Below are 25,172 nucleotides of genomic sequence, written 5' to 3' on the forward strand. Positions count from 1 at the left end.
AACAGGTCACCGCCCAAAATACAGCAGAGACACTGTTTCCAAGTTTGCACCTGTTTTATCAGCAGAATCCAAACTAAAACCACAGCAGTCGCACACGTCACTCACCCCCCCTTTCGTCCCCTCGTCCCCCCCACCACCACCACCACCAACAACCTTTGATTCCAATCAGCACTTGGAGTGAGGAGACACTCTGAAGTACGGCTCAACGCTGTCAAACGTCCCACATCCGCTGCATTCCAGACAAACTTGGCTTTCAACTCTCCCCCGAGACCAACGCCGCACGCTGCGACCGCGACAAATGATTTTGCTTTGTTCCCCACAATAACAAGCACTTGCCAGCACCTGCTCTGCTTAATTCATTAAATGAAATGTTCTCCTGTAAGGAGTCATTTCCATTAGTCTTTACACAACACAGGCCTGCGTTGGTGTTGTTATTTGTCAACCACAAGACTCCAACGTCACACAGCTGACATGAAGATAGTTCTAAGGTTGGAGCCGCCGATACTGGAGGGCCAGAGGGGCGTGAAAGAAGGAACATTAGGAAGGTTTGTGCATCAGAAAAAAAGGGAATGGAAACGGTTGCGATGGTGTCAGTTCATCCTAAAGGAAGAATAAAGAAAGAAAGAAAATAAACTTCCCTGCTCCCAGGACACTGCTGAGCACAGATACTGCTCTGGAGGAAGAATACAAGTGCAGTTAACTACGAAGGGAAACTGTGTCTGAGTCTGTGTACGAACAAGGACAATTGAGTTTATTCTGCTTTCTTTCCATCTGCACTAAATACATCAACAAATGAGTTCATTCCGGTCGTTTCCATACCACATATTATTTTAGACGGGCCTCTCTCACCCTCAAGGTGAGTGATGTCAGTGGAAGTGTTCAGACCCTGGCAGATCAGTTCCTTTCTGATGCTTATCTAGAAACTGTTTGTTTGTGCCGCACACATCACAAAGTCAGGACTCCCGGGAGACAGTCACCAGAGCAGCGCTCGCATATGCTGCTCGTGTCAAAAATATCATAAATCCTCACTAGACCTCCTTAGAAAAACGTCACAGCGTCTTTACCGAGGAGGCAGGCGTTCTCTCTCTCTGACTTCCTCTCCTCGTCAGAACTCCTTCGTTCCTTGTTTGAGTTTTTGGTTAACAGCTACGAGGTCTGTGTGAAGCAGCGTCGAAGGCTGCGGGGGGTTAATTCACTTTCTTAAGCCTGGACTGGATGGGCTAATTGGCAGTATGGAAACAGGGGCTCCATCAGAGATCATCTTCCTCTTGGAAACGGTGTCAGCAGCACTGCCTTCAGAGTCAGAGGGTTTCATCGCAGCGGAGATAAAAGCCGTGCCGGCCCGAGGGGCCGTAGACATAAAGAGTGTGTTTGAGGTTTGAAGGCTGCTGTTTTTTAAATTTATACTAACACGAGTTTCTTTGGGTTTCTGAGGAAGGAACGATGGTCTCTGAGCTGGGTATTAAGTAGAGATCACTGCAGAACTCACTGCATGGCAGGCAGGAATCCCACCGTTAAAGTATGCCGTCCATTACAAGGTGAAAATTGAATGAATATAGAACGGTTGTGTGAACGGATGCCTGGAATATTAATCCTTCAGAGCAGTTGTGATGGCAGTGAGAAACATTTCTTATGAGAAGAACACATAATTATTAACTAACTCCCTCCTCGCTCCCAGAGGAACAGACTAACAAGGCCGAGCATCTGCATATGTAAATCAATACTAATGCAACCCTTCAACTGACAGGGACGGGAAGACTCCGACTGAAGCTACAGTACACTTCAGCTGAAACTTGAACAGGAAGTTGAGCGTCGTAAATCACAGCACCATCGTCCACACAGTGTCTGGCAGCTACTGTTGGGAGAAGACCTGCCGTTGATGGATGACCGTTAGGGTCTCCCTGCACTCCCTGGCTGCTGCTAATGAGATGCATGGCAGTGCAGAGAGACTCATACAGGTCAGTGTGACATATGGGCATCTGTGCTCCATCCACTTCTATGTCGGCCACGCCATGTGTCTCTGACATCATGTGGAGCAGTGGAACTGGAACAAGACGCCCAGTTGAAACAGGCAGAGAACAGACCAGTGAAGATGTTGTACTGGGTAAAAAAAAAAAATGAGGGGAGGGGTGTGAGGAGAGAGGCCCAGCAGGGAGCTGACTTCTAACTCTGACCTTGTTTCATTATCACAGAATAAATACCTGATTAATGGGCGAGCGTGAGGCCAGGCATGAATACAGGCTGAAATATATCAACAACATTAGCATAAATGGGAATTTATGAGTAACGTGTAGAGTGGTGGGACCATGGATGAACCAACGCAGGCGTGCTAACCGCTACACTATGGAACCGCATTTATTGACATACAGTATTAGTTAATGTGATGAAAATCACATTTAAAATACTGCATCTACTTCACTGTGCATTAATGCAACCTCCACCTGAAGAGGTGTCAATGCTGGTACTCTGAAACCCATTATATTTAAAGAACACAGCCAACATCTATAAAGTTCAATTAGGCCAGTTTACAGACCCCCCCCCCCCACCCCCCCCTCTCCTCAACCACCCACCCACCAGGCAAAAAGCAGCTCAGAGAGGAGTCCACATAATCTGCAAAGGAAGACAGTAATTACAATCCTCACCATCAAAAGCTGTGTTCCTCCTAAACTGCCAGCTCCATGGGATCACAGTGAAATCGCCTTCTTTGATCCTCCATCCCAGATAATATAGGTCATCTCTTCAGGGAGAAACAACAAAACCAAATGAGGTGGAAAATACCGTTCAAGCCTCCTCTGAGGAGCAGAGCAAACAGCTGCTCAAATGCAGTGGAACTGACCGCAGCACACACTCATTGGGGGGGGCACGGGGGCGGTGGGGGTGGGGGGGGGTCTTGATCTTTGGCATTTTAAACCCAACCATCCAGGAGCTACTGTGTCGCCCGTGCATTAAAACACAGGATTGTTGTTTTGAAATGTGAAATATTGCATGTGTCATTTCTTACTCTGCCGCTCGTATGTGGAGCCTGTTCAGAGTGGGTATCCATGGCAACCATTTTATAATGCTTCACGAAACACCTTAGAAGAGGTTTCTTTTTATCTGGGCTGGAGGGCTGGGACGGAGGCAGAGGAGAGCTGCATCTGAGGGCAGAAATAATGACGGCCAGGAAATGTCTAATTTTTCTCAAATGACACATTTGTAAGTCATTACCTCCAAAGGTGTGACTTGCAGAAAGGCAGCGTGAATGGAAGGAATAATGAAAGAGCATAATCTGAGAAGAGACGGGAGAATGAGAATAGCTGCAGGTTTTCATTGCGAAGCCCCATCTAAAAATAACACTCATCCAATAGAGGAAGATTTAGAGGTTTTTTTTATGTAACATTTGTGCCACTTGAAAAAAGGAGTTTCTGCTAAAACTGCATGTGGTTGGTTCTATTTAGCTTCAACGTGCACCGTGCATAAGCATGGGCTCTCTGTCCTGGAGGACAAGTCCAGTCATGTGGAATACAGCAGGAGTGAACATGAGGGGGGGGGGAGACATGCAGCCAGCTGGGATTTCTGCAAGAGAATAAGCCAGAACCGATGCCAGGAGTTGACAGGACCAATCGGGAAAGAGCTGGGGCCCTATCCATGCATGCTAATGGGCAGTGAGTAGAGAGCGTCAGTAAGCATTTGTTGTCATGGATACGGTAGCAGTCACACAACATTACCTGAGCAGGTAAACCGAGTGGAAGGAATCTGGTGACTGCAGGGGGCGCCGGGAACTTCAGGTGAGATCAAGTGGGTTTTTTTTTTCGGGCCAGACAAACGCTGCAGAGGTGAAGGAGATAAAACACACGCCACCTCACCTTCATCTCTCAGCTGTTGAGATGAGCTTCTGTACAGAACAGAGTCAGAGACTCTTCAACGTTGAACTGTGATGTGAGGTTTTTTTACTGCAGTGATGGAATTTGAGCTGTTGCTGTGGCACTGGGAAATGTGGAGTCGACAGCAGACAGACCAGACCAGACCAGACCAACCCTGTAAGCATCACAGTAAGTCGTCCTAAAAAAAAAAAAGCCAGAAAAGGAAGGAAAGTGAATTATTTGTCATTGTGACACAACAGAATGTGACCTCATTTTACCCATCACCAAAATGAGCAGGGAGCAGCAGAAGTGCCCAGGGAGCAGAGTGTGGGGACGGTGCCAGGCTCAGAGCACCTCAGTGGTAACTTGGCAGCTGCTGGATCAAACCTGAGACCTTCCAGACCCATATCCGCTTCCTTAACCACTAAGCCGCCTCTGCCTTAGTGACAAATATATCAACATAAAAGATGGCGATCTCTTTGATTTGGCTCCAAAAAAGCTTTGGCTTAAATTTAAAAAGTGACAATTCTACCAACAACAATAACAATTCATATGGATGGATGGATGGATGGATGGATGGATGGAGCCTGTCGCAGTTCACATCCCACTGCCATTGTCTGTTGTCAATGTCATGAGACAAGTGAAGCTTTTTCATTGATTCTAATCTCCACCCTCAGTGGTTCAATTAGATCTTCACTGCCGGAGCCCAGAGCAGCTGTTCCACTTGATCGGTTCTGACACATGGAACTGATAAAAGGCAACGTAATTCATCCAACAACAGGTGGGTGGTGCAGGGCTCCAGTATAAGCTGCTGAAACACCACCACCACAGACAGCAGATAATTCAGCAGGGGAGCAGCTGATGCCAAGTCAGAACAACGTCGTTCCCTCCACCTGTCTGTGTCACATCTGCGCCGGCTGCCACTTTCTACACCTTCTGTGTGATCGTATTGTGTGATTGTGTTGTTTTTGTGCCTCACCTCCTGTTGGTCTCTCCCCAGCTTTACTTCCTGTTGTCCCGTCTCCACTGTCCACGCCCTCAACTGTGATCCCTGCCTCAGTGACGGCCTCCTCCCACCTGTGTCTCCACACTGATCCTCCTCACTCCTTATCTCACATCAGGTTTGGTTGTGTGCAGTGGTGTGCTGTGTCACAATGACAACCAGTTCACTTTCCTTTCCTTTGACTAACTGGTTAACTTTTACTGCAGCACCACCTGTGGAAGAAAGTGGATGAGTTAGCCTAGCCAATACGGTTTAGAAAGTTGCTTTTTTAAAGTTTGAAAATACAAACTACTGTGTGTCTTATCTGCCATTTTTCCTCATCTATTTCATGAGATAAATAGATATTAAGATAAAAAAATAAATTAGGGATTAACCTTTTTCACCTGAAACACTCCACGTGGACTAAGTCCCAGATTCCAGCAGTCTGGAATGCAGCCCACTGGATCTGTGTGTGACTTTTCTCCTGCCCTGTGTTTCCTACCTTGAAACCTTCACTGACGTCTGTTGGACGTAGCTGCTCCTGTCTCTGAGTCCTGACTGTGTCCATAAATCGTGATGGGCCGCAGCATGTGCAGCAGACACAGGCTGCAGACCATTCATTCAAACACAGGGACAAAGTCATCAGTTTTCCTGCTCTGCAACACAAAGAGGAAACCGGGGACTTATAAGGACGAGATCAAAAAAACAACAAAAACAAACACAGAACAGAGGGTCTGTTAGAAGACGGCAGTTATGTAAAGATGGCGCTCTTCATCAGTTCAGCTCTGTTTGAGCTCATTCTCAGCTCCGTTTTATCTTCTTGTCACAGCTTCACTGCTGCTTCTATTTTCATACGTGTGACACATATGGTGTTACCTCCACTCTGTGTCGGGTAATTTTTAGAGGCTTAGATGACGTGACCTGAACATGTAAAAAAAAAATGGTTAACATATTTTTTACAGTACATCTGTGTACTGATATAGTATATTTATTGTGTGTTAATATATCCTTTACTCTGTTACTTACATCACAGCTTCTTCCCAGTGATTTGGTCTCAGCTTCATAATGCTGCCACTCTTGATGGCTTTTATCTGGAGCATCTTTGAGGTCATTCTGCTTTTGATATGCTAATGTTTTTAATCAAAATTTTCCAGAGAATTAAGCTTTCCGAGAGCTGGACGTCCTCTGCGTTATCCAAGAAATTAACCTTTGCTGCTGGAAGGACGTGTGAGAATCCCAGCTGTCCGAGTGTGCAGCGCGGAGGTCGTGCGCCCTCGCAAACTGAGTTACAGCGGAGCGTTACGGGCATTTTAAAGGGAATTACAGAATATGATTTGTAAGTGTTGCTCAGGCAGGAGAGCAGAGCAGAGCAAGGACAGGCGGATGTTGAGCTTTGCTGAAAGAATTACAACCTGGCTTCTACTGTCTTGTGTCGTGTGTTTTTTCATGACTCAGTGAAATCTCTTCTGTCGTCCCTCAGCAAAAAAGGTCACTGGTTTGATGACGCTCTCGTTTGATTTGTTCGTACGTTGTGCCCGTGTTTCTGGCCAGCCACGTGCAGATTCTGAATGTGATTGGTCAGTCGCTCTAAATTGGCCTCACATGAAGATGTCAGTGTAAGGTGTGACGCACAAGCAGAGTGTGTTGATTGTACCTTCCACGGACGTCAGCTACAGGTTAGCACCGTCTTCCCTGTTTCCTAGAAGTAAAGGAGTTAGACCAGATCACCACTTCAAATGTAAGGCACAGGAGTCGCTCCACTGCACCACTCTTTTCTGTAAAATAAAAAATATACATCCAAATTATGTGATGGCAGAAAAAACTGCAGTGTCATTTTGGAAATGTTCACAATTTTTTCTGATACAATCGTACGTAGAGTTTTCTAATCAAACCAAAAGAATTATGTAAACTATAGCAACAAAACCACCAAAGAATTATGTAAACTATAGCAAAAGAAACTGTTTATATTATTGTATAAACTCCACTTTGCAGTTAAACCGCTGAATTGTGCACTTGAGACACAATGTCTGATGAGCAGACAAAGATTGCAGGATGATTTTATTTTTTAAATTGAAAATCTCTTAGCTCTTTTATTGTTGCATAGTCTCCAGATTAAATGATCTGGCTCCTTAAACTCTACACTATGTTCAGCATCTGTTGCTAAGCTGTCGCGTACTTGGCCCACAATAACACACAGTGTGTGTGTTAATACACAGCAGCTGCCTGATGCATCTGGAGGCAGCGATCGTGAAAGTCCACACCATCCAAATAAAACAGGCTGTAACGTCTAACGCCATCGACAACAACAAGCCCTCTGGACAATTTTAAGACGCTTTTTACATCGATGATGATTGGTTAATGATAAAAAGAGTCAAGACCTTCACAAAACTCCAAAGATATGGTAATACTACTTTTTAATTTCTGACAATAGTAATCAAACATACTAAGGACTGCACCGGCTCCTCAGATGAGCTTGACATTTCTTTTAATAAGAGGCACAATTTAATATAAATCCCAATCAGCAATGATGCTGGATTTAAAAAATAAAACTTTTGCTGAAATAAACTTTCTTTTCACTCTTACAGCAATAGTAGGAGACGTGCTGACATCTTATTATAAGTGACATGTCCTCTGTCACCCACACAGCTACCACTGGACATAGTCAAGTTTAAAAAAAAAAAACTACACCTAATAAAAAGTTGTTTTTCTGCCACTAATCCAGAAGGATCTCAGTTCCCTCCTACTGAGCTGCTGACATCAACACGGCTTCTATCAGAGTATATTAAAGCAGATCCACCTTAAAGACAAGGTCAGTGATGCTGACGTAGATTGTGTTTAAGGAAGCCCCTCAGGTGAAGCAGCCTTTAAAGTCTAATCACACGTGTCCAAAAATAAAGCTTGACCCATGAAAGAACCGCTTCCAGGCTCTGACGTGACATGAAGGAGATTGCTGACACGGACAATAGTTTTACAGCATGGTCCACCCTCAGGGTCCACCTGATGGATGGGTGTGGATGATTTCTTTTTTTTTGCGGTATATATTTTTTTCTTATTGACTTCTCATCCATTCAAAGGAAGCTGGACGGTGAGGATGCTCACGGTTGCCAGATCTGGGCCAGGACCATTACCTCCTGTCAGACAAAAGTACTCCAAACACAGACCCGGTTTAGAAATAAAGGCCCACATTTGTTTGAAGATATCTGGGTTACATGTACCTCGTTACCTGTGGACCGTTTTGGGCACATATTTATTTTGTTTGGCCCAGACGATAGCTGACAGTACTGCATGGAGTGGCCCACATACACATGCTATCTTGGTTCAGACACACTCCCCTGAGTGGGACGGATGCAATTTCCACTGTTTACCACAGCCACCAGTTCCACTCTGTTATGATTCAACTTGGTGCAATATTTTTCCACAGTTTCTAATCCCAGTCAGCATTTACTTTACCGACCCCAACATCTTTGTTGAAAACAACAGTTACAGACATCCTCTTAGCTCATGCTGCCTTTGCACACGGGTCAGTGACCTTAAGGTATTAGTCGGAGCAGGTAGCTTCAACTTAGCCAAGTATGCTAAAATTAGTTTCATATAAATCCTTTTTGGTTTAAAAATATTGATTGTCAAGCATTAAATTACAGAAAACCGGAAGCTAATGTGATGCTAGTAAATACACAAGTCTTCAGTATTTAAAAACGGTCAAAATCATCACAATTTCAAAACAAAAAGTTTCATTCACCTAGAAATGAAGACTAAATAAATAGAGTAGAAGAAGAAAGATCCACATATTATTTTTTTTTATGCTTACCTTAAGGATTATCATGAACGAGGGGAGCAGTCAAATCTACGGCCAGAACAGAGAAAATGTGTCAGTGTTTGGATTGAGCTCCTGATACGAAGATGTTTGATGTGTTGGTTTATCAAATCAAGGTCTGAGCAGCAGCAGCAGCAGCAGCAGCAGCAGCAGCAGCAACACTCAATTCCAGAAAGATTGCGATGAGTCAAACATGAGTCACTGTCCTTAAAGTAAGGCTAGCAAATAGAGGGGCAATTGATGATGTACAGGAAGTAGCTGCTGTGCCGTCACGTCTGTGTCAACAAAGTCATGGATCACCATAGCAAATGTCATCGTATGGTGCATTGTTACTGCAAATAGATTTCAGGAAAAAAATGACCCAGTGACAAAGAACTATTCTTTTCCATGAACTTGAAAACCAAAGGGAAATGTAAATATTACAGACCAATCGATAATGTCCAGCTCTGAAAATAGTTCCTTCTCCAGTTTCAGAATATGCCGTGGGTTGTTTTCGTGTTAAAGGCCAAGTTGTGCTGCATGTTCTCTTCATAGTCATCTGTGTGTAACTTCTGATCTGATTTCCTCAGTAACATTCACACGAACAAAATGAAGCACAAATGCAGAAAACAACACACAGAGGGATCACACTGGTGACCTTCCTACTGTCAGGCAAGAACACTAACCACTCCTTCCACAGTGCGGCCCACATGGGCAAGACAAGAGGGTGAATACATTAATTTAAAATCACAGCTCCAGTTTGTAATTCAGGTATTTTTAAAGCATGATTTGTATGTGATGATTTGAAAATAAAGTCTTCGTCTTTTCAGTCCAGTTATTGGAGGTTGTAGAGGCTCTTGACTGCGGTGAAACGCCAAGGTTTAAGATTTAATGAGGTTTTCATTATGCACAGTGTTGATATAATGATGGAATAAAGTTCAGCTGTGTTCAGTTTTAGGGTTTGCAGAGTTTTAATGTGCCGTATTCTGTACGATGATGTTGCTTTAGTTATTTCAGGCTGACATCATATTTTTGTTAGTGTGGAGTTTGTAGTACATGTTATTGTGTATGAACATACGACTTCAACACTTGGGTCGCCACAGGAGTAATCCACAATGTATTTTAACAGCATGTTTCTATGTTTTTTCCACACAGGGTATTGAACCTTGCGCTGACATGTGGTAGCTCTGGTCCAGCCACTAAACTGTAATTCAAGACTGATGTAGCCATTAAACCCACCATAAACCTGAGGAGTGCCAAGTTACAGTCCTACATCTCTGGTGGGATCTTCTATCAAGTCATTTTTAATGCATCTTTTTAAGGCTACGGCCACTAAATATGAGGAGGATAAAAACCAGGAGGACGTCCTGTTGTAAAATTCACCCAATTTTGGTTTAAGTCGGCCCAAAATGACCCACTTACTGTAGCTAAACCTCAGACACCGGGGCCTCTTTGGTGACGCAGTAAATTTGAAAAAGTGTTTTTTGATTAACATTAATGAGACGGGAATTTTCTAACAATAAACAGTGTCATCAGTTAACACTGAATTTGTGTCTGTCTCTCTCGTCTTGTTTACACATTCTCTTATCTCTGGAGAAAATGATGAATAATTTTCACCTTGTTACATTTTTTAAAAAAACATTAAAATTTCAAAATTCATAACCCTTTGTTGAGGTAGGTGGTAAATAATTGTAGTCATTTCATAACCCTTTGTTAGGTTTACTGAGGTAGGTGGTAAATAATTGTAGTCAAAGTCATTCTCTAATCTCTGTTAAAGTTAAATCACAGCTCAGGTGAATTATTAAAGTGTCTCACAGACAGTGACTGACTTTGTGTTTTTGCTATATCTCTGTTGGGTTTTTATTTTTTTTTTGTTTTTGTTCTGGAAGAACAATGTTAGAAAAACACAATAAATCACTGTGAAGGTGATGGAGGAGCACATTCAGCCTCATGTGCTGCAGTTTTATCACCGCACGCCCGCTCCACTGTCAAACAGTTCCAACATCAGTTAGAGCCAAATCAGAAACGACTTCTGTTCGTTCAAACACAGTTGATAGTTAAATGGTCTCAGTGCATCGTTACCAAGTCCACTTCATGTTACCTGGTAAACCACATCCACCATCTGTGTGCCTCCTCATTAGCACCTGAGGGTCACAGCACACATGCATGCCCAGCACCGCTCCTCCTCCTCCTCCTCCTCCTCCTCCTCCTCCTCAGTATAGACCCAGTGTAATGACATCCACCTTCTCCTCCTTCATCTCCCTTTTGTCTCCTCACCATGTTGCGTGTTCGGAGCACAGGCGAGAGCAGCTCAATACAATGTGTTGAAAGATAAAGGAACTGACTCCCTGCCAAGCCAAATCTATCCACAACGCTATTATGGTGCCATGGCAACAGATGAAGACACGCTGGCCTCGCTGGATGGGGGCACCATTGGTTCATCGTCTTCGCTGCTACACTGACTGGCAGTAAAGCTCCACATGGCTGCTATGGCAACAGACTGATATGCAGAGAAGGGGCTGCTGGTCGACACAGCAATGTTGTCAGTTTCCCTCCAAGTTGCAGGGAATTAGATTTCCTCTGATGAGGAGTTGACCTTGAACAAAGACGCCACATCGGTTTGCAGCTGCAGATTTTGATGGGGGGGGAGGAGGGGGGGACGACATGGTGTGTGTTTACAAACACAGTCCTCACTCCTGCTGACTTCACCTTTCACCCTAACCTCTGAGCTGCGATTAACTTTATTTTTAACAAAGTTCCATCACTGTAGGGTTGCATCCCATCCTGAAGACGTCAAGATTCTGAGTAAAATAGTGAATAAATATGAATCCTTATATTCCACCACACATAAAACTGGCTATTTTATTTAAGTCACTCGTAAAAATAGGGTGTGATGCAATAGTTGCTGCACACCTTGAGTATGGAATTAAATTTTAAAATGACACGAGCCTCTCTCTGAGCTGCTTATATATAACAAACATTAAAAAGCTGAGGGTCAAATACTGGCCCCTGGGCCCAAATCCTGGACAAGCTTAGTTTAAAGAATGTTATTTAAATGTGTCTACCAATAGTGTAACAGACATGGCTTTCAAAAATGTAGAGGCAGATCAGTAAAAACAGAAAAATATCTCAATAAAGAAAAAGAACTAAATGGTTTGGTTAAAAGCTAACGTAGCTGCACATGAGCTTAAAAACATACGTAAAGGTGAGCGAACACTAAAGACGAGTCACATCTGATTATACTGCGTCAGACTTCAGATGTCTCCTCCAAAAACTGCTATAAAAAATGTGTGCCCCCGTTGTGCCCAGACCACCAACCTAGAGCTTGAACACCGGCCGACTCAGGAGGCTGACAACGCAATCACATCACACTGCTGGGGGCAGAGAGACAATGTCAGACATCTCTCTCTCTCTCCTGTCACACCGCATCTGCATGAAAATGGAAGAACTATGAGTTATGGATTCACCTCAGATGTGGGAGGTTTGTATGTTTAGCTGCTTCAATCCATTGATCGCTCACTCCCTCTTGGCAAAGGCTGGACGGCTGGACGTCACGCCAAAGTACATCAGCTCTAAACAGCTGCTGCAATGATTCTTCAAACAGAATTGTTGCTGGTAATTTGAGGCAGAGCCATAAATCATGAGTGGATATTTTGAAATACGGCCTGATTCTGCTCATATCACTCACGGGTCACATTGATTTTTCGAAACCAAGGCTGGAGTCAAAGACAGTTACAGAGGAGAATTAAAACCCCCATGAGGGCAGTTAGGGATGATGACTATTTCAGCCGTGAGTTTCACTCTCATCTGTGCTATTGTCGGCCTTGGATAAGTGGAAGAGTCCAGTGAAGGGGGTGAAGGTGTTAGGAGATAAGGACACAGTGAGAGGTGGAAAAAAAAAGGAATAATAAAAGCCATTCCCTGGAAACAGAGCCCGGCTGCTGCTGTGCTCCCCCTGACTCTGACTGTGTGTGTGCGGTTCTGCAGATGTGCCGTGTTGCATGCGTGCGCGTGAGAATCTGCAGTGGTGAGTGAGAAAGTGCTGCAGGGTTTCTTTACCCGTGAGGCATCCAGCGTGCTTGTTTGGTGGAACATCCAGCGCCTAATCTTTAATCTGCAATTACAGCACAATTAATAATTCAGTGTTTTACTGGTCGCATTGTTACACAGGCGCAGAGGAGACAGAGTGTGATTAATTATTATGTCTGTCAAATGGCTGAGTGTAGGGAGGCTGGGGACAGAGAACAGACTCACAGTCACTGTGCTGCCTTCCATCTGTGGCAGGTGTGCGCATGTGCTGAATCAGAGCTGTCCAAACAAATCTCCTCATATCTGCTCCAAGCATCTCTATTATTTTCTTTTTTTTAAATCCTACCCTAAAAAAGGATGTTGTAGACAATACAAGTTTATTTAAAGCAAAAGAACCAGAACTGAACATAATACTGTAGATAAAGGGGTCTGTGTCCACCCCCTCCCCTCCCTTCATCCTTGTAGGCCCAAAGAGTTCCTTTGGACTGGACTGCATCCAGTAAGCATGACTTGGAACAGAACCAATCCGGTGACCCATCGTCCATCCATATTAACCCCCAAATATGAGCCCATGGCTGGAGAGACACCTACTGTAGGAAAGATATGGTTAATGATTTCACAGAGATAGAACACCAAGTTCATTGTTTGTGTTACACTGCCCTCCCCTGGACATTTTAAATACCACAAGAGCAATTTCAATCAATAACTTGTAACGTTGTTTGTTACTTGCAGCTTATATATATATATATATATATATATGTGTTATATATATAAGATATTTGGTGAGATGAAAATAGTTATTTACATGTCAATGAATAAAACCTTATTAGGCCAAAAACCTTGGTTTGTACAATTGTTTTTTTGTTTTTTGTACATGCCGTTTGCCAAAAAGCCAGATGATTCAAAACAAGCTTTTTATGAAAGAAAGGGATAAAGAAGTCTATGATCAAAGGGGGTGTATGTAACCGTACTTTCCTCTAGTGTCAAACTGAAGCATTACACTCATATTCCATCTTCTGACAGATGATGCTCTGTCCAACGTCTCCTATAAATAAATTAAAGAATGCTGTGTTTCTTGATAACATTTCTAAGAACAGAACTGACAGGAATTAAAGAACAAAAACTTAAAGCAAATACATTTCTGTCTTATTGATGAAAAAAAACCAAACAAACAAACAATGAAGCCTGATGATTTGATATTAGTCTTCCAACATTAACATAAACATATTTAATTTAAATTCATTAACTGAGGTCAAAAACTAATTACTGTACTGTAATTTATACTGTATGTGTATATAAAAATGCACAGTATTATATGCGTAATTAGAAAAAACAAATGCTTCAGAAAAACAGACACAGGTACAATGACAGAGTGACCTACGTTACAAAACAAAACCTTCTTCTTTGCTATTGGTCAGCAATAAAATCAAACATTGGATTAAAAAAAAGTCTTCTTAAGAAACAAGCTGCCAGCCACACTCAAAAAAGAGGCAGAAAAACATAATGAAATGTTTGTAACGTAGATACATTTATAGAATCTTCTTTTCTTTACAATAGAGTTGATCTGTCATCCAAGAAGACCAAAAAGAAAAAAGAAAAGAAAACGCACACAATACAGGTCGATAAAACTAACTTTTTGAACATATGATTGTCACTGACTGCAAGTCACAAAAAAGTACATACCACAAATAAATAGTCTACAGAAATATATACAATATGCACAACAAGGACTTAATGGAGTGCAAATAAAGCTTTGGACGCCTGCGGAGGAAACAGCGTAAGCAGATGTCGACTGAGTCGGCCGTCCCCAGAATGGAGTAACGAAGCAACAGTCATCTATACGTCATAAATCTGCAGGACATAGAGTAAAATTTCAGCTTTCAGCTTCTGCACTGGATGGATTTTTAATAATGAGCCTAAAAAAGGGAGGAATAAAAAAAAAAACAAACATGTCACGTTATGTACAGCACGTAGTATTTAAAACAAACAAAACTGAATTTAAGGTTCAACGTCTGATGAGGATCAAGGCAACAACCACGCAACTATACAGGCATCTGAGATCAAGACTGAAAGATGGAGGAGGCAACTCTTTGTTTAATTAAAAAAAAAAATCTTGTTGTGCTCCTGCTCTGGACACTCCAGCCTGTAATACTAGGATTCAGCCGCTTTAGTTAACGCTGTACAATACCTTTACCTTTCCCATTCATACCAACCACAGACCAGGAGAAGTTACAGAGTCAGCTGGTCCCAGGAACTGCAGGTATGACATCAGCAAACATGTGGGGCGCAGTCCTCTTTAATGTCCCAAAAGTTAAGTCTTTAGTATCTGTGAACTATCCAGAGTTTAAATACTCCAGAGCCACCTCGTAGCAGAACTTGTACTGCTCCTGGAAGAGGAAATAGAGAGAACACGGGTGAGACTTTGTGTCTGATTCACATCCATTTTTTTAGATAATAAAAACACATCCTGTCATTGTGCGACCTCATGTTACATTAATGAAGTGGTACCTAGTTTTGTTGTCGTTGCAGAGCCGTAAACACTAAGAGTGGTGTTGAAAACATTTCTGAGCTAAAAATGTCTTTTTCTTTAACACATAATAATGGCAGTAATAGTAAGGTGACATCATTATTTGGTGTTTGTTTAGTTTTCTAACATTTCTCACCAGCAGGTCCACCATGTTGGGTTTGTTATTTCTCAGTGTTTTCACAGCGTGGAAAACATCCACTGATCGCTGGTGCTGCAGCATCTCACACACGATACTGATGGCACAGAAGGTTCCACTGCGGCCGCCTCCATTCCTGTGGTTACAGAAAAAGAATTCAATGTTGGAAAAACTCAAGTATTTAACATCAATATTTGAGGATGAACGATTCTAAACGTCATTCTTAAAAAAAAAAAGGATTTTTCTTTTTTACTGCACCGATGTTATTTGACCAGGAGGTGGAGATGTTGCCTTTCTTAACAAACCCTGAGTGATGGAGGGAGGGAAACTTACAGGCAGTGGACCACAGTGCGACCCTCTCCTCCGTCATACTCCTCCTGCCACTTGTCCACCTGTCGGATCAGCTTGAGGAAGGAGCGCTTGGACACGGGCGTGTCCCGGTACATGGGCCAGCCCAGGAACTGGAACTGCTGCACCATCCGGTACCCATCCTGAGGCTGCGGAGGAACAGAACAGTCACACTGGTTATTCTTGGGGGACGATAACATGAAGAAGAACAGGAGGTCAAACAGGCCTGACCTCAGCACGGGCACTGATGCTCCATCATCTGGGACACAAGTCCTATCAGATCACACTGACACATCGATCAGTTAACACTGGTTGGTGATCAGTTGTGATTAGAATCTATTGAACCTATCTCTACGTCCATAGAACAGAGAACACCAGAACATGGAACTGTCAGCAGAATCTGAAGCTGAGGACACAACAAGATCTTTATCAGATTTTACCCACAATTCCCAGCACCTGCGGGGCATGGCACACAAGTCTGTGTGAGAGGACCAGGTCCCACTCAACCTCCATCAGACAAGTGTGTGGATGTAACTAGGGGGCGTGGACTTATTACTGACCGACATGTGTCTGTGTTTTCCTTCTAAACAAGTGTAGAAAACGGAGGCGACCCCAGGCCGACAAGTTTTATAAATAAAAATAAAACTCAGCTGGACTCGTAGTGGAGTGAAGAATCACCTTTGTTCTTATTGTTTAAATACAGACACAAAGCACAGCTGGCTAACATGGGATTTGAACCGGCCACCCTCTGAAAAGAATTCTGCTAAATTTCAAAACTAATTTCTCATTAGGCAAAAGAAAAAAAAATGTATCAACTGTGGCCCAGATAAAAAAAAATTTAAACTGAAATAATTTGCCTCCCATGGGGCCTACCCCTCATTTTGGGAACAATTTTAAAATAGTCAGTTAGCCTCGTTTGTTATTAGATGTCACTTCAGCTGTAAACCTGTAGTAGTAGATTCAAAATCTGTGAATACTGTAAAAGTTTTGTCTGTGCGATTACACATAAAACAACCACAGGTGAGTTCATCCACGTCGACCCTCTTTTTTAGAAACACTGTATGTGAAAAATCTAAACGTTGGTTTTCTTTCAGTCCAGTCTGACTGAATAATCTGCTTCATTCCAGTGTCAGAATAATGTGCTACGACACAGACTCTGCACGTTCAAAAAGCTCTGACACATTTGGAATGTGTTAGAATTCCATTGGTGCCACAAAACAACACATCTCAAAGAGACGTTTCTCTTCATCAGAATGTGGTTCCCATGAAAAGAGTGAGTAGAATGTAGAACAATGGTTCTTCTCCAGAGGGTCAGGGTCAGGGTCAGGGGTCACACTTTTATAAAGGAAGAGGCCGAGAAGGAAAAATTGTTTTCCCTGTTCTTCTATTATTCTTTTAGGTTTTTTTTTTTAAGGCTTTCTGTAAATTCCTTGATTTTAAAATGACTCTCATCCTCCTGTGAATGAACCTGAGTCCAGGAAAGTGGAAAAGTTTTAACAAAACCATAGAAACTACTAAGTCTATATTTTGACAAGTTACCTGGAACATATATTTACTTATATATATATTCATATTTCATACATGTATACATATACATATACGTATATATATCACATTCTATATATCCATCCAACAGTTCCGTACCCTGGCTGCGTTGTAGATACGAAATATCCTGCTGATGATGTCCTCCTCCAGGTCAGCGGAGACGAACTCCACCTGGATGTGTCCGTGACGGTGGACTCCGTTCTCTGGCCAGTACTGTGGGCACAGCTAAACAAAATAGGCAGGTTGACACACACACACACACATTCATGCACGCACAGATACAGAGGCAGAAGCGCACACACACACACACACACAAGCAAAAGGGGGGAAATAAAAACAAGACAAAAAAAGGAGAGAAAGATGATTCATTAGTTATGGAATCCAAACTCAGCTGACCTCCTGACAAGCTTAAATCAGTTTTTAGGTTTAAAGAAAAAAAAAAGGGACAAGCTTAATAAACTTTCATTTCAAATCCTGACGACTTGTTTCCAACTGTTGAATTAAAGAAAGGTAACATACTTGTCTTTGGACTCACTGATGATTCAAAGAAAAACAATTATCAGAGACTCATTTTTCTTCCTTTATTGGACAAGATAGTCGCACACACACACACACACACACAAAACACACACACGCACTTGCCTACAATTCAATTAAAAGTCAATATAATGGAGGATAATGATGAAAAATACAGGACGTTACGTTGATCTGTTATTGTTCAGAGCTGATTAGCAGAGTTAGCGTTTGTTTTAATTGCTGCTGAATCCGATCTCACGACCATTTCTCCACTCCTTCACGCTTACAGCAATTTCAGCAATTATTTTTAATTTAGAAATCTCTCTTAAAACGTTTGTGCCGTCCGTCCATCAGCCACTACACCCTCTGAATACAACTACACAACAACCAACTCACGGGACAAACTTGTAAGAGGATGATAACAACCGCAAAACCTTCCCCCGTTTCTGCTCCTCAGGAGAGGAAGCCCGGTTAAGAACATGCAGCTGCAGACTCGCACACCTCCAGCCTCGCAGCACTAAATCACACCACTGAAAGTGGACACAAACAGATGGAGAGATTCATGCCGTCGTGCAGAATCCCTCAGTCGTGAACAAACAGCAGAAGAATAAGGAGAGAGAGAGAGAGAGAGAGAGACTACCTGGGAAGAAGGCAAATATCAGGCACCAGTGCCTGCATACAGATGGACTAACAAATATTTGCTCACTCAATCCCCCCCCCACCCCCCATGAACACAACAACACACACACACACACCTTCTACAGTAGGTGTGGCCTTGAAAACACCTAGCCCTCTTTGGAGACTGCATCAAACCGTGACAAACAGATGCAGAAACAAAGGCGCCGTTGGAGAAGACGGCACGACTCTGCCTCCCCCAACGCCATCTAAACCTCGCCACCTTCCTCCCGCCTCACCTGTGCTGTGTTTTTCTTGGCTGGCTGACTGGCTTGCTACAGTGAGAATATTGAATGAAAGGCCTTTTTCTTCTTCCCAGCCAGTCAGCCAGCCAGCCAGCCAGTCAGTCAGTCAGTCACCGAGGGAAAGGATATTTGGATGGGGAGAGCAGGCAGGCTTCAGGCTTTGATCCCGGGTGTTATGACAGAGCCTCAGGCTGAGAAATCTGTAGAGTCTCCTCCACAAGCCTGTCTCTCCATCCACCCATGCTTTCATGGCAAGTCCTCTTCCACTCGGCAGCATCCACCAGCACATTTCAAACATGTCCTACATAGACATGTGTACTGTGCAGTTGGCAGCAGACTGGATATTTTATTAAGTTCCAGTTTAAACCAAGAGAAATCTTTTGTTTCATCAGTATTCCACATTGTTGTGTGAAAAACTGTCCTATGTTTCATCAACCACATTGTTGTGTGAAAAACTGTCCTAAAGTTGGTCTGTGTCGTTGCAGTTGCTGCGTATCAGGTCGGGTTTACCTGGGCTGGATCCACGTCGTTGAGCATCACTATGGAGGTGCAGTGGTAGTCCAGCACCAGCCTCCAGAAGTCCTTCACTGTGTTGGGCAGCGGGTGCTGGGTCACTATGAATGCAGAGGGCTGCTTATAGCTCTGGGAAAAAAAAAAAAAACAGAGACATGGAGGAAAACACGTCACTAAAGCAACACACATTTCACCTGGTATGTTAGATAAAAACCCACCCGAGAATAAACTGTATCCAGTGTTTGGAAAGTGACTTTTATTCCTGAGACGGCCTCCTGCTAACTGTTCTATTCTAATGGAGATTTCATGTCTAGGGAAATTTTATGAGGACGATGCAATTTTAATGTGGCTTCAGGCTCACAGAGGTAACTCACTGCTGGGCTCACCGTGTTCTGCCCAGAACCACAAATAATCCACAAAAAAAATCTCACAATAATTTGTGGCAAAATGTGACAACATTATAAACAAACAGCATAAAAAATGCTGCATTATCCTTGAATGAAGAAAATGGAAAATGGTAAATGGAAATGAATTTGGATCATGGACAATTAATAATTAATTAAGTAAATTATTAAAATCAAAGGACCTGTAGACCAACACAGGTCCACAGTCCAGGGGTTGTGAACCCTGGTCTAGATGACCTGCTGACATTCAAACCCAACATGAGAGCAGGGAGGGAGAGTCATTTCAGTTGGATGGATCAGTGTTTGTTCAGGTCTTACGTCCATGAGCGCAGCATTGATGTAGTTGGAACTCTCTCCATCAATGGTGATCAGGAAGGGGAGGCAGCGGTCAGGGGGCAGCACGTCCATGCAGCGGTTCTTCTCATGGTTCCTGGGCAGCAGGGCGATGCTGCAGTCCTCCACCCGCAGTGTTGGAGTCACCATATTCAGTGTCTGTCGGATGAATCAGAAAAGAACGTTGATTAGCACACTGACAGAAAATTCCAAATTCCAAAAAATGTAACAAACTTCTTTTCCTGTTTCCCCTCAAATTATGAGCTCATTATTGTGTAACACAGAGACGTCCTCACCCTGAACTCCTCCTTAATTGGGCTGGAGTTGGTCTGTGGGTCCAGGCGGTTCATGTCGTAGTAGACAGAGCGCAGCTGACTGGCAGGGATGGTGGTGTCGCCGCAGAGACATGCTTCCAGAATGGCATCGTGGATGAAGACATACTGCTCCTGCAGAAAAAACAGCTTCCTCATTGCGGATCCATTCTACAAATTTTTTAAAACACCGTCCTGTGTTTTTCTGCTTGTTGCAAAAAAAAAAAAAAAAAAAAAAAAAAAACCCTTGTCCTTTTCTAAACCCCATCATTTTTTGACCAACACAGGTCCACAGTCCAGGGGTTGTGAACCCTGGTCTAGATGACCTGCTGACATTCAAACCCAACATGAGAGCAGGGAGGGAGAGTCATTTCAGTTGGATGGATCAGTGTTTGTTCAGGTCTTACGTCCATGAGCGCAGCATTGATGTAGTTGGAACTCTCTCCATCAATGGTGATCAGGAAGGGGAGGCAGCGGTCAGGGGGCAGCACGTCCATGCAGCGGTTCTTCTCATGGTTCCTGGGCAGCAGGGCGATGCTGCAGTCCTCCACCCGCAGTGTTGGAGTCACCATATTCAGTGTCTGTCGGATGAATCAGAAAAGAACGTTGATTAGCACACTGACAGAAAATTCCAAATTCCAAAAAAATGTAACAAACTTCTTTTCCTGTTTCCCCTCAAATTATGAGCTCATTATTGTGTAACACAGAGACGTCCTCACCCTGAACTCCTCCTTAATTGGGCTGGAGTTGGTCTGTGGGTCCAGGCGGTTCATGTCGTAGTAGACAGAGCGCAGCTGACTGGCAGGGATGGTGGTGTCGCCGCAGAGACATGCTTCCAGAATGGCATCGTGGATGAAGACATACTGCTCCTGCAGAAAAAACAGCTTCCTCATTGCGGATCCATTCTACAAATTTTTTAAAACACCGTCCTGTGTTTTTCTGCTTGTTGCAAAAAAAAAATAAAAATCCTGTGACCTTTTCATGAACCTACTATGATTATTCTTTGCCAGGAAAAGGCAGTTTCTATGTCTGATATTTGTCATTGTCAGTGTTTAAAGGTTACCCTCCATATTTATATATACACATATATGTAAATATATTGATATATATTTTTTCTTTTCTAAAACATGGAACTATTAACAACTCTTTTTTCATATCTTTTGACATTTACAGTTTCACTCGTGACGTGTCACAGCCTGGAGGTCGACTGTGACTCCATCATAGTTAGTGTCATGATCAACACCGCAACGACACAAGGAAACAGTGAGTGATGTCACGTTTGCCCCCCCACCCATCCTTCAAAAAGACCACACGGTGACACAGCTGGAGGCTTGATCTAAATCTTTTCTGAAGTGACATTTCCGGCTCTCCCGTCACTCCTGACCATAAAGTGCACCCCCGTACAGGGGTCACTGATTTACAGATGTGCAGGGAGAGAGAAGTGTTTACAAAAAAACAGCTTTGAGTCAGTGAGTGAGTCAGTAGCTGTAGGCGCTCAATCAGGCAACTGCGCATTAATGAATGTTGTCTGTGATCATAAACCATAAACCTGGAACAAGGTTTTTAATTTCTGATGAGCCTGGGTCAGACCGCTGGCTAGGCAGCTGCACCGACGAGCCTGAAAACCTGTGTAGTGTAACAGACACACACACACGCACACACTCAAGGTCACTGCATTTGAGAGCAGAGATTCGGGGTGAACAACATTTGGTCTCCAGTTGCTCCATTTCCCAGTTCCAATGACAATGATGAAACATTTGCCCATTAAATCCAATGATGCTTGTGAGTTAAAAGGAATTGCAGAGAAATGATGCGTTCAATGAGACTATAGACACCTCCAGATGTCTCCTGTTAAAAAAGCACAAAGTCCTTTGGTATTTTTTTTTTACAACAGCATAGAGCTAGAAAATGGGAAAAAGATCTTTTTTTATTTTTTTTCTAAACTGCTGTTAGTCACAGGCTTCTAAATATTATTTACTGCGTGGTTTATGACACTCATTTCATCACTGGACAGAAGGTGAGCCAATCAGTAGGATTTGTTTAAATTACTACTACGTTAATATAATATCTCTGCTTCATTATTTCATCAATACTAAAGATTTAATGATTTTTTTTTTCTCATTATTTCATTTCATTTTTGCTCATTTAGTAGAAATCAGCTTCTCCATCACTTTAGCCATTGATTATTATTATTAATAATTCTTACGCACAGACACAAAAGATGAAATTAATTTGTGTCACTACTTAAAACACACACTGGTCAAGTTTAAATAATGCAGGACTTCCTTGTTCTTGAACAGGACCGACGATATTAGAACGAAAGCTCATTTTGTTTCATTTTTAAAGGCGCTGCGATCATCAGTCACAGGCAGAAACCATCTCAAAGAACTTAACCTACTGGTGGCACCGCAGGCTGCAAAAGGAATGACTAATGAAATACTGGCAACGTGTTTTTCGTTCTCAAAGTGCTCCTCCGCTTTGGAAAATTTAAAGCGTTTGTTTTGGCGAGCCACAGAAGTGGAGCTTATGCTAAGGATTACTTGGCAAATACGAGTTAATCCACATTTAATGGCAGCAGCTCGTCAGGCTCTGTCAGCATTCAGGGGAGCGCCCGCGGCGCAGCTCCGTCTGGCTAACAGTGGTGGCGCTGTACCTCGGTTTGGACCATGTTGACCCTCCGTGAGCGTAGCTCCCGCACGCAGTTGTAGATGTCGACCACGCCCTCTCGCTCCGCCATGTCCAGCATGATGTCAATCACGATGAAGCAGCCTGTCCGTCCGGCCCCGGCGCTGTCAGACACACAGCTGACGTATGTATTATGACCAAAAAAAAAAAGTTCTGTATTTCATATCTTAAAAAGATAAATCACATTTACGAGAGTTGTTTTTGTCCTCCCAGATTTTGTAGTTTTAAATATTTTACACCATAGTATTCAATTCACTTCACGTGTGGTCATTATTTTTCAAGGATATTAAATGTTAAAAAAAAGACATTGGAGGTCATGCACATGGAGGCAGACACATTACAGAGAGCACACTGACCTGCAGTGAACAACCATGGGCCCAGCATTGGTCAGAGTCTTGGACTTGACTCTCCTAATGAAGCCCAGAAGGCCCGTGGCGTGATAGGGCACTCCATGATCCGGCCAGCCTGTGAAGTGAAACTGTCGAATCTCCCGGATCTCGTGAGTCCCTCTCTGAGAGAGAGAGAGAGAGACACAGAGAGAGAGAGATGTGGTGAGAAGACGCTCTGAAGCAAACACATGTAAGGACTGAATGCAAACAGAGACATAATGAACAAAGGCCAGGAGAGATTTGTCCAGGTCTGCTGGGGCCTTATTTTGAACCACTGTGAAACTTGACTTATTCCTAGTCCTTCCCAGGAACAGGATGGACCAAAATATAATGATGTATGATACTTGTAAAAAAGTTACAGCAATTTTTGTAAATATATGTCATATTTTACATACATCGACACCTTTTAAAATAATAACATGACAGCCATTTTGACTGATTTATGCAAAACAAAATGACCCAAAAGGTTAAAAAGGTCACCTTCTCCACAGCGAAGGTCCTGATGACGTACTCCGACAGCAGCTCGGTCTCTATCAGCGTCACCTTGATGTCTCTGTAGATCTCGGTGTCATCGGGCCAGTACTTACAGCACTTCACCTGGGGTCGACAAAGAGTTAGATAAACATCTGGCCACAGGCTGGCGCTCACGTCGATGCCTCGCAGCCACGGGCTGTTCTTTGTCTCTCATACAGGAGCATGCAAATAAACGGAGCCTAAAGTTAATAGTGCCGTTGCTCAATTTGTCACCTGGTAGACCCAGAAACATTTCTCTCAAGTCAAGATGAGATTTGCTTCATATTAATTTCACCCCCCGGTCAAGGATCTGCTGAAAATGGGAATCTTATACATCGACAGAAAGCTCATTCTCACATTATTGCTTTTTCATTCTCACGTGGATAATTTGAAAACGAGTGTTAAGGTGGACTGTAAAGAGACCAGGCTCGGAGCTGCCTGAGCTGAAATGACGTGCAAGGTTTCTGCACCTTAAATTAAAATCTAGTGCACAGAAATAGAACAAAACATTAAAAGAGCAGAGTACGACCGTTGGACAGGAGTGATGTCATAATCAATACAATATTGATATGAAATAATAAACCCCTCATCTGTTTTAAGAAGATTTCCCAACAGGAATATTAGTGAAAACATTACTTGTATTAGGTGTCATAAGACTGCAAAATTACCCGACTCTCCCTCCTGTTCAATTAAAGCGGTGATACAGAGGGAGTGAGGCTGGTAATAGAGAGGAAAATCTGGGAGGTATATCAGAGAATGATCGTTTTTAATGAGGGACAAATGCGACATCAGCCACAACTAGATTTGATTTTCATTTCTGGAGTCTGTGCACTGATTAGGAATGAAATGAGATTTTGGTAGGTAGAGTGACACAGACAGTGGGGGACTTTCAGGCCCCATTCTCTGACACCCCCATGACTAATCTCTGATGACAATCACAAGTCCACCGTCCGCTTCCAGCCAGATTGAATTAGGCAAAAGCTATTACGTTATTAGATCAGTTGGAATCAGGCTCCCGGTCTTGGGGGGTGGGGTGGGGGGGTTAGCCTTTGGGCTGGGTGAAGCCAGTGTGTGTGTGTGTGTGTGTGTGACAGCGAGCACAGCTGTTGAACTTACTTCTTTGGGTTAAAGTGAATGCACGTGTAGCATCATGACACCACAGCACGCAACGCAGCAAACAAAATCTCTCGTACATCAAAGCGTGCAAGTGACGCCCCGGCGTGCGGGAGCAGCAGGAGAGACTGAGGATCTGTGCCTGTGCCAGGATTTCCCAGAGTTCAACAGCAACTGTGCCGAGCAGATGGCCCACCGTGATGTGGCGGAATGATTTTATGGGGTCCTCTGCGGAGGCAGCGCCACTGTGACCAACTGTGCCTACCACCCGCC

General features: G+C 43.2%; 2 protein-coding genes across 5 annotated transcripts in view; both read right to left on the reverse strand.

The window, feature by feature from the left end:
* tmem200cb (transmembrane protein 200C, genome duplicate b) overlaps positions 1-5,479 on the reverse strand; it is a 27,525-nt gene extending 22,046 nt beyond the window's left edge. The window contains exons 1-5 of one of the 2 annotated variants that reach the window (XM_025066234.1): positions 5,327-5,479; positions 4,822-4,919; positions 3,708-4,041; positions 3,002-3,137; positions 2,643-2,737 (exon numbers count right to left, since the gene is read on the reverse strand). The gene's annotated coding sequence lies outside the window, so the exon portion shown is untranslated. Of the gene's footprint in view, positions 1-2,642; positions 2,738-3,001; positions 3,138-3,207; positions 3,511-3,707; positions 4,042-4,821; positions 4,920-5,326 lie in introns of those variants that run through there. The other variant, XM_008334629.3, reaches the window with a different exon arrangement.
* Positions 5,480-13,505: 8,026 nt separating this feature from the next.
* LOC103396511 (protein tyrosine phosphatase receptor type M) overlaps positions 13,506-25,172 on the reverse strand; it is a 133,618-nt gene continuing 121,951 nt past the window's right edge. For 2 of the 3 annotated variants that reach the window (XM_025066350.1, XM_025066349.1), the window contains 10 exons: positions 23,754-23,870; positions 23,241-23,395; positions 22,853-22,988; positions 20,919-21,068; positions 20,607-20,780; positions 19,149-19,280; positions 17,302-17,427; positions 15,643-15,806; positions 15,310-15,445; positions 14,980-15,033 (listed from right to left, as the gene is read on the reverse strand). In XM_025066350.1, the coding sequence (XP_024922118.1) occupies positions 14,980-15,033; positions 15,310-15,445; positions 15,643-15,806; positions 17,302-17,427; positions 19,149-19,280; positions 20,607-20,780; positions 20,919-21,068; positions 22,853-22,988; positions 23,241-23,395; positions 23,754-23,870 (1,344 nt within the window). Of the gene's footprint in view, positions 15,034-15,309; positions 15,446-15,642; positions 15,807-17,301; positions 17,428-19,148; positions 19,281-20,606; positions 20,781-20,918; positions 21,069-22,852; positions 22,989-23,240; positions 23,396-23,753; positions 23,871-25,172 lie in introns of all 3 variants that reach the window. The other variant, XM_025066351.1, reaches the window with a different exon arrangement.

The sequence above is a fragment of the Cynoglossus semilaevis genome, chromosome 20 (genome assembly GCF_000523025.1).
Source record: "Cynoglossus semilaevis isolate Cse_v1.0 chromosome 20, Cse_v1.0, whole genome shotgun sequence".
Classification (NCBI taxonomy): Eukaryota; Metazoa; Chordata; class Actinopteri; order Pleuronectiformes; family Cynoglossidae; genus Cynoglossus; species Cynoglossus semilaevis.